This window comes from Bombina bombina, chromosome 7 (genome assembly GCF_027579735.1).
Source record: "Bombina bombina isolate aBomBom1 chromosome 7, aBomBom1.pri, whole genome shotgun sequence".
NCBI classification, from domain to species: Eukaryota; Metazoa; Chordata; class Amphibia; order Anura; family Bombinatoridae; genus Bombina; species Bombina bombina.
In genome coordinates, this window is record NC_069505.1 from 486,203,945 (window position 1) to 486,213,504 (window position 9,560).

At 41.6% G+C, this 9,560-nt stretch overlaps 1 protein-coding gene across 1 annotated transcript in view; it reads right to left on the reverse strand.

Annotated features, from left to right (window-relative positions):
- Positions 1–5,589: 5,589 nt before the first annotated feature.
- The window catches only part of LOC128666804 (calpain-1 catalytic subunit), a 159,537-nt gene continuing 155,566 nt past the window's right edge, over positions 5,590–9,560 (reverse strand). Inside the window, exons 20-21 of the mRNA XM_053721599.1 lie at positions 6,147–6,205; positions 5,590–6,059 (exon numbers count right to left, since the gene is read on the reverse strand). Coding sequence (XP_053577574.1) covers positions 6,033–6,059; positions 6,147–6,205 — 86 coding nt within the window. The 3' untranslated portion in view covers positions 5,590–6,032. The remainder of the gene's footprint in view (positions 6,060–6,146; positions 6,206–9,560) is intronic.

The following is a 9,560-nucleotide window of genomic DNA, read 5'->3' on the forward strand; positions in this document are numbered from 1 at the left end:
AGATTATGGGTTAATAAATTTATTATAGGTGGCGACGGTGTAGGGGGGCAGGATAGGGGTTAATACATTTAATATAGGTTGCGGCGGGTTCAGGGAGCGGCGGTTTAGGGGTTAATACATTTATTATAGTTGCGGTGGGCTCCGGGAGCGGCGGTTTAGGGGTTAATATGTATAGAGTAGCTTGCGGTGGGCTCCGGGAGCGGCGGTTTAGGGGGTAATAACTTTATTTAGTTGCGGCGGTGTAGGGGGGGGGTCAGATTAGTGGTGTTTAGACTCGGGGTACATGTTAGGGTGTTAGGTGCAGACAGCTCCCATAGAAATCAATGGGATGTCTGTCAGCAGCGAACTTGTACTTTCGCTATGGTCAGACTCCCATTGATTCCTATGGGATCCGCCGCCTCCAGGGGTGGCGGATTGAAAACCAGGTACGCTGGGCCGTAAAAGTGCCGAGCGTACCTGCTAGTTTTTTGATAGCTAGCAAAAGTAGTGAGAATGTGCCGCACTTGTGTGTGGAACATCTGGAGTGACGTAAGAATCGATCTGTGTCGGACTGAGTCCGGCGGATCGATGCTTACGTCACAAAATTCTACTTTTGCCGGTCTCGAGCCTTTGATAACTAAGGCGAATCAGCCTCGCCACAAATACGCTGCGGAATTCCAGCGTATTTGAGGTTGAAGGCTTGATAACTAGGCCCCAATCTCTTTATAATAAAGCACTAGAAGAATCTAAATGCATTTATCATACTAACTAAATAAGGGCCAAATTAACAGTGGAGCACTAAATATCGCTTTCATGAAAGTGATATTTGCGCTCCACTGAGAAATACCAGTGCACAGCTGGTATTACAAGTTGTCAGCAATGCGAATATGAGCTTGAGTTCACATTGCTGGGAAGCATTGCCCTCACAAGAGGGAGCCTCGTTCTGATGGTAAAATATATATCTATACTTCCATTTGAACAGATATACAGGTATATATATATATATAATATGTATTTACAATAAAAATAACATATTTCGGTATGTGAAGAACATTGGAATTTGAAATAGGAATAACTCCTGTTGGGTTAGCGCACAAACGATAAGTGTTAGTTTTTTTTTCTTCTACGCTCTCTATTGAAGTCTATAGAGCAAATGAATTAGCCTGGTTATGATATCCAAAGTTCTCAATTTTTTTACTTTCAACTTGTAATATGTACGCTACCCAACTTGTGAAAAATGCTTACTTCTAGTGAAGTTTACGCTCAAGGGGGAGTGCTAAATGCCGCTCCACTTGTACTCTAGCCCTATATATATATTATCAGAGCCAAAGTTTAACTTACTAATGGGCTAATACATGAAGACTATAAATAAGCAGATTTAGAAGTCCTCATTAAGAAATAACAAGGTAAAAACTAGCTCTCAGCATAGTATGGAGATCTCAGAATATATAAATCATACTTAATTCGGATATTAAGTAAAAAAAAGACGCATCAAACTGTCAAGTCCTCACAACTGCATATTTGACCAACCTAGGTTTATTAAAAAAATATGTCTGTAGTCAGTAACTTGCCATGCTGCTTTGTCATCATAAGCCCTGGACCGCTGTAGGGCCACTCTGCTTCAGTCGCTGTATCATTGGACACGGTTTAGTGCCACGGCCACCTGAAGGTGAAGTAAGGCAGAGCTGGGTCTAAACATTATTGCACACCTCTAGTATTGCTGCAAAGCCATCATCTGGTAGCTTGGTATCCTCAACAGGCCACGAAGTGGGTATCGGGATGGTAAACTAGGAGCAGAATTACCAGCCGATATAAAAGGCACAGGCTCTGATCCCTCATTAACCACCATGATTATTTCCACCAAGGGCTGTGTAAACTGGGGCTCAGCGAAACCACTCAGGGCAGTAGCAGGGTCTGGTCATTCCTCATCCCTGATCTAATTCGCACTGATTGTCCAACTAAGCAGAGTCAAAATGTCCTCTTCTCAACAGACAGCTGATAGTTTCTCACTTGTGCACAAAGGGCTTGATTTATCAAGCCTTCTCCTCCCTCACGACTGCAGGTTCTCACAAGAGAACATGCAGTCATGATTTATCAAGTAGCGCTTCCTACACACGTCTCCATGTCTTAGGTGGACAATTTCAATCTCCCCGGTCTCATCCGAACGGGGAGATTGAAAGCTCCTACCCCCATGTGATTGGCAGTGTGTGGTCAGGGGGTGAGATTGCATGCGAGCGCAAAATAGCGCTCGTGTGCAATGTTGAATTCCACCAGCTGATTGCTGCTCGCCAGAGGCGAACTGGGGCGGACAGGCGCAAATATGTATGCCGGCACCCCTATCTGCCCTAGCTTGATAAATCGAGGTGCAATGAATGTTCTCTTCTGCGCACCCTGCAACTGTTGTGCATCATGTATAAGTCATAACTGTCCAGGAAAACATGGTGGATTGAGGTAGCAATGGGGGTGGGAAGGTGTTGAGAGCTTCTCATTTGCAGGGACGCACAGGCCTCAACGCTCCAGATCGGTTAAAAGGAGCAGATTCCCACAAAATTTGGTGTCAATAGATTCATCTCAGTCTCCAAAGTTAGAATATTCAGGTTTTGATAGTGGATGGATCTAATATCTATTGATAATTGTTCCCAGCTGCCAATATTGCATCCCTTTAATGTACTGTCCAGAGCCCCCACCTACTTTCATGCTTTTCAGCAAAGGACAAAGAGAAAATGTAATAATAGAGGTAAACTTGAAAGTTGTGTAAACTGAAATGTTCTATCTGGATCATGAAAGAAAAATGTTGATTGTGATGTCCTTTTAAAAAATAAGAAAATTCCAATGCAGAGATATTGCATCAATGTCTGGTTCAGTTTTGCACAGCCGACACTGTTATAATATATTTTTTACCTCTGTGATTACCTTGTATCTAAGCCTCTTCTGAAACCCCACTGATCACATGGCTATTTATTTAATTTTTTATTATCTATTGACTTGCATTTTAGCCAATTAGTGCTGTGTTGTGCACAACTCCACAGGAGTGAGCACAATATTATCTATATGGCACACATGAACTAGCAGTCTCCTGTTGTTAAAAGCAAATAAAAAAGCAGGTGATAAGAGGCTGTCTGTAGTAGCTTAGAAACAGGCAGAAATTTCGAGGTTTAAATGTTATAAAGTATATTAATATAACCATGTTGGTTGTGCAAAGCTGAGGAATGGGTAGTAAAGGCGCTATCTATCTTTTAAAACAATAACAATTTTGGGGTAGACTGTCCCTTTAAACTCATAGTATATATCATTATTAAAAACTGGCAAAACCTTATAAATTATATTACCAAAATGAGAATCAAGAGATGCTTGATATACACCCCTCCCCATCAAAAGTCTATTGAAATATAGGTACCTGGTCCCTATTGCATATATTAGGGACAATCACTGTGCAGAATGTTGCACGAGTAGGAAGTAGGCCAAAGCCTTCATGGAGGGAACAGACTTAAAACATTCAGTGATATTGTACATAAAAGTGCAAAGCAGGCACACATACGTAATGAATGTATATTGGCGATTGTTTTATTTTCCTCGCGTAAACATTTGTTTTTGTATTCGCAGATTAAATTACCATTAAAGGGACACTCAAGTCAAAATAAACTTTTATGACTCAGAAAGAGCATCAGTTTTAAGACACTTTCCAGTTTACTTCCATTGTCAAATTTTGCCCAGTCTTTTTATATACACACTTTCTGAAGAACAAGATTCTACTGAGCATGTGCATCAGCACACAGGGTATATGTATACTAGTCTGTGATTGGCTGATGTCTGTCACATGATACAGGGGACCGGAAAATGGGAGAAAAATTAAATTTGTCAAAAACAAATCTACTGCTTATTTAAAATTCAGAGTAAGTCTTATTGCATTATCTTTTTATTATGCGCTTGTTAATTATGTAATTCTAGTGCATTGAGTAGAATTGCATAATTAACAAACACATTGGGGCCGATTTAACAAGGGTCGAATGGCCCTGAATGTAACTGTTTCTGTGCGAGCCTTCAGGAGTTAAAAAGCAGCGGCCTCTGAGGCGGTGGACAGCAATCCGCTCGATCGTATACGATCAGTTTGATTGACACCCCCTACTATCAGCCGATTGGAGGCAAATCTGCAGGGGGCGGCATTGCACAAGCAGTTCATTGTTAAATTTAGCGATGCAGGGCGGACATGATTCGCTATAGCGAATCATGTCCCCCCGGGGTATGATAAATCTACCCCATAATATAAAGACCATGCAATAGCACTTAGTTTGAATTTTAAATGACTACAGGACAAATGTCTTGATGGAATGGAATATCACTATGAGTCTGACCCTGCAATGTATAGGTTGTCTTATCATGCCATAAATACGTAGGAAAAGCTTGGCATACCTGGAACTTCATAGGTTTTTCAAATGGATTGTAATCAGGGTTACAGACAATATATGGGCAAGCGCAGTCAGTGACACCAGGGGTCAAGTGCTGGGGCCCATAGCAGCCAGTCTATATATAGGCATGTGCAGAATGTATACAATCCTATTGCAGGGGAGCCTTTTATTAGTGAAGGTTGCAGGTTCATCTATCACATTTCTGGTATGTTACAATAAATGACATTTTCCTAAAAAGTTCACTATTCCTCTCTGAAATGTTGTAAATCAACTGTAATTGTCCACTTAATTTTATCAATAAATAATATTCTCATTGGAGAGTAGAAATAGCATCCTAGATCCAATAAAACACGTTCGTAAAATGAATATCTCGCAGAAGAAACTCGCAGCCACATTGTGGCCTCAAAATTCATAAGACTTGTACTTGCTCACGTTACATCTGAAATTTGGGAGTCACTCTGTATTGTAATCAATAAATCTACATCCATCTCTTAAATAGACAGAAAAGTCAAAATGAAACTTTTATGATTCAGCTAGAACATTCAGTTTTAAATGACTTTCCAGATCTAATTTGCTTTGTTCTCTTGGTATTCTTTGTTGAAAAGCATACCTAGGAAGGCTCAAGAGCAGCAATGCTCTTCTGGGAGCTAGCTGCTGATTGGTGGATGCATATATATGCCTCTTGTCATTGGCTCGACCAATGTACTCAGCTAACTCCCAGTAGTGCATTGATGCTTTTCCAACAAAGGACACTAAGAGAATGAGGCAAATTTGATAATAGAAGTAAATTAGAAAGTTGTTTAAAATCGTATGATCTAGCGGAATAATGAAATAAATATTTTGGGTTTCATGTCCCTTTAAAGGTTTACTACTCAGAGCATAGAATTAGTTCTACAGTGAAAGATGTCGGCATCACAAAAATTCTGCAATACGGCAATAAAGTCGTTGTGAATTCCACAAAAAAATGACTAAGGATTATGGGAAATGGGGGGATTTAAAGTTCTGGTGTGTTGGGATATCTTTTGCCTCCTCCTAGTGGTTCAGAGGGGAATTCCCACACATGATGACTTGTGGACTCTCACCATCTGATGAAAGAAAAAGCCCTCAGGAATAATATGGAGAAATGCAACCGCTGCAAAGACGTACAGCTCCCACTCTGTATTGAAGTGCATGATACAGCTTATCAAGAAGACAACCACTGATCTCTGAGTGTGCACCACTTCTGTCACATGGCACAAGAATAATTTTATTTCAAGATGGCGGCACCCAGTGTGAAGATGCAGAACCAACCAGCAGTTTTAAAGAGAAAAACTTTAAAGAGAGCTGTTGGCACTGGAGGAAAACATTCTACTGTAGTTGTACTGAACAGTTTAATGTCGCTTTAAACCCTACTTGTGTGCATCATGCTCTCTATCTGTAATTGCAAAATGTCTCCTTATCATGGCAGATGCCAATTGACATCTCTGTTTCTCTAGTTCTAGCAGTTTGTTTTACAATCTCTCTCTATCTCTCTCTGTGTGAAATATCTTTATACACAGTCTCTTTGCCATTTTATTTCTATGCACCGTCTAGTCTGCCTTAATGTCCCTTTTTTTCTCTTTCCATAATCCTGGTGTCTTGACCGTTGTTTGCGATTTTGTCTACCAATCAGCTGTACACAGCGAGTTGCAGCCACTGTTGAGAGATTAAAAGAATAGTCAAAGGATAAGTTCCTAGCTCCTTAAAGACCACACCCTCGAGGATCAGATACTCAACACATACCTGTCGGTAGTTGAGGGTCACAGTTCCTGAACCTGCTGGATCTGCAGCCTGAAATTTACCTTCAAAGAGAGAACACTGTTGTTTATACATCATTGGGTTAGAGTGAATGGGCATCTTTCTATGAGTGTTGCTGAGGTTTGTGGTGAAGGGTACAGCATATTGGAGTGTGAGTGGACACCTTTGTTTGAGTGCAGGTAATACGAGTGGCAATGAATAAGTGATGCTAGAGTACTGCATGGCAGTGAAAAGGCATCGTTGTATGAGTGTCAGGGAGATTTTTCAGTATTAGTGACTGATACTATGGTTCAGTATATTGGAGTGTGAGTGGTGGTAATATGAGTACCAATGCTTAAGTGGTGGTAAAGTACAGTATGGCACAGAGTAAAAAGGCATCTTTCTATGAGTATTGGTGAGGTGCAGACTATATAACTAGTGCTATGATACAAATATATACAGAGAGAGAAGCGCTGAGCTAAGAACAAACAAAGGTCCAGTAGCTTGTTCTTTGGTGGGTCACAACCGTGTCTTTTATGGAGAAGAACTTTACTGAAGTTTATCAGTCTAATCCTTGATCATTTATAAGAGGGATCAGACCAATGTACTTCAGGAGAGTTCTCTGTAAAAGCTCCATTGGTTTAAAAAAGGCTTCTCCCAAGTGGTGACCTACCACAAGCTACTGAGTCGTTGTCCGCTACTGGTTGAGCGCTTCTCTTTATGCGTATATAGTGCTATGATACAACATGGCATAGTGTGAGTGGGCACCCTCTTTATATTTATGAGTAATGGGTGCTGTAATGCACAACGTTCATGGGCGCCTTTATACGAGTGCTGATTAGGTGTGTATTGTGAGTGGTAGTGGGATAGTGTTGCTACTGTATACCATGGCACAGTTTAAGTAGGCAAGTTTTGGTGGAGGTGACGTACATAGAATGAGTACTAGTGTGTGTGTATTGCTAGGGAACAGCAGGGCACTGCGTGAGTAGGTGACTGTGGGCTGCTAAAATACAGCTTGGCACAGTATGAGTGGGTACCTTTGTATGAATGTGGTTAGGTGGACAAGGTTACAATATGGCACATTGTGAATAGGCCCTATTGTATGAGTGTGGGTGAGTGGTGCTAGGGTACAGGATGGTACAGTGTTACTGAAAATCATTGTATTGATTTGTGTGAGCATTGGTAGGGTACAAAATATCTCTCAGTGTGAGTGGGCACCATTGTATAAATGTGGGTGAGCATTGCTAGGGTATAACATATGCATCATTGTATGAATGTGAGTGAGCATTGCTAGGGTACACTATGGTACAGTGTGAGTGGGCATCATTGTATGAATGAGGATGAAAATAGCTAGGGTACACAATGGTGCAGTGTGAGTGGGCATCATTGTATGAATGCAGATTAAAATTGCTAGGATGCACTATGGTACAGTGTGAGTGGGCAACATTGTATGAATGCGGATGAAAATTGCTAGGGTACACTATGGTGCAGTGAGTGGGCGTCATTGTATGAATGTGGTGAGAATTGCTAGGGTACACTATGGTGCAGTATGAGTGGGCATCATTGTATGAATGTGGTTGAGAATAGCTAGGGTACACTATGGTACAGTGTGAGTGGGCAGCATTGTATGAATGTGGGTGAGAATAGCTAGGGTACACTATGGCGCAGTGTGAGTGGGCATCATTGTATGAATGTAGGTGAGAATAGCTAGGGTACACTATGGTACAGTGTGAGTGGGCATCATTGTATGAATGTGGGTGAGAATTGCTAGGGTACACTATGGTGCAGTGTGAGTGGGCATCATTGTATAAATGTAGGTGAGAATAGCAAGGGTACACTATGGTACAGTGTGAGTGGGCATCATTGTATAAATGTAGGTGAGAATAGCTAGGGTACACTATGGTACAGTGTGAGTGGGCATCATTGTATGAATGTGGGTGAGAATTGCTAGGGTACACTATGGTGCAGTGTGAGTGGGCACCATTGTATGAATGCGGGTGAGAATTGCTAGGGTACACTATGGTGCAGTGTGAGTGGGCATCATTTTATGACTGTGGGTGAGAATTGCTAGGATACAATATTGTGCAGTGTGAGTGGGCATCATTATATGCATGCGGATGGAAATTGCTAGGGTACACTATGGTGCAGTGTGAGTGAGCATCATTGTATGAATGTTGGTAAGAATTGCCAGGGTACACTATTGTGCAGTGTGAGTGGGCATCAATGTATGAATTCGGGTGATAATTGTTACTTAGGTGTGTATTGGGAGTGATAGTGGGATAGTGTTGCTACTGTACACTATGGCACAGTTTGAGTAGGCAACTTTTGGTGGAGGCGACGTACATAGAATGAGTAGTAGTGTGTGTGTATTGCTAGGGAACAGCAGGGCACTGCGTGAGTAGGTGTGGGCTGCTAAGATACAGCTTGGCACAATATGAGTGGGTACCTTTGTATGAATGTGGTTAGGTGGACAAGGTTACAATATGGCACATTGTGAATAGGCCCTATTGTATGAGTGTGGGTGAGTGGTGCTAGGGTACAGGATGGTACAGTGTTACTGAAAATCATTGTATTGATTTGAGTGAGCATTGGTAGGGTACACAATATTTCAGTGTTAGGGGACCATTGTATAAATGTGGGTGAACATTGCTAGGGTATAACACAGGCATTGCGAGAGGGCACCATTGTATGAGTGTAGATGAATGGTGCAGCATGGTACAGTATGAGTAGGCATCATTGTATGAATGTGGGTGAGAATTGCTATGGTACACTATGGCGCAGTGTGAGTGAGCATCATTGTATGCATGTGGGTGAGAATTGCTAGGGTACACTATGGTACAGTGTGAGTGGGCATCATTGTATAAATGTGGGTGAAAATTGCTAGTGTACACTATGGTAGAGTGTGAGTGGGCATCATTGTATGCATGCGAGTGAGAATTGCTAGGGTACACTATGGTACAGTGTGAGTGAGCATCATTGTATTAATGTGGATGAGAATTGCTAGGGTACACTATGGTGCAGTGTGAGTGGGCATCATTTTATGACTGTGGGTGAGAATTGCTAGGATACAATATGGTGCACTGTGAGTGGGCATCATTATATGCATGCAGATGGAAATTGCTAGGGTACACTATGGTGCAGTGTGAGTGGGCATCATTGTATGAATATGAGTCAAAATTGCTAGGGTACACTATGGTACAGTGTGAGTGAGCATCATTGTATTAATGTGGATGAGAATTGCTAGGGTACACTATGGTGCAGTGTGAGTGGGCATCATTTTATGACTGTGGGTGAGAATTGCTAGGATACAATATGGTGCACTGTGAGTGGGCATCATTATATGCATGCAGATGGAAATTGCTAGGGTACACTATGGTGCAGTGTGAGTGAGCATCATTGTATGAATGTTGGTAAGAATTG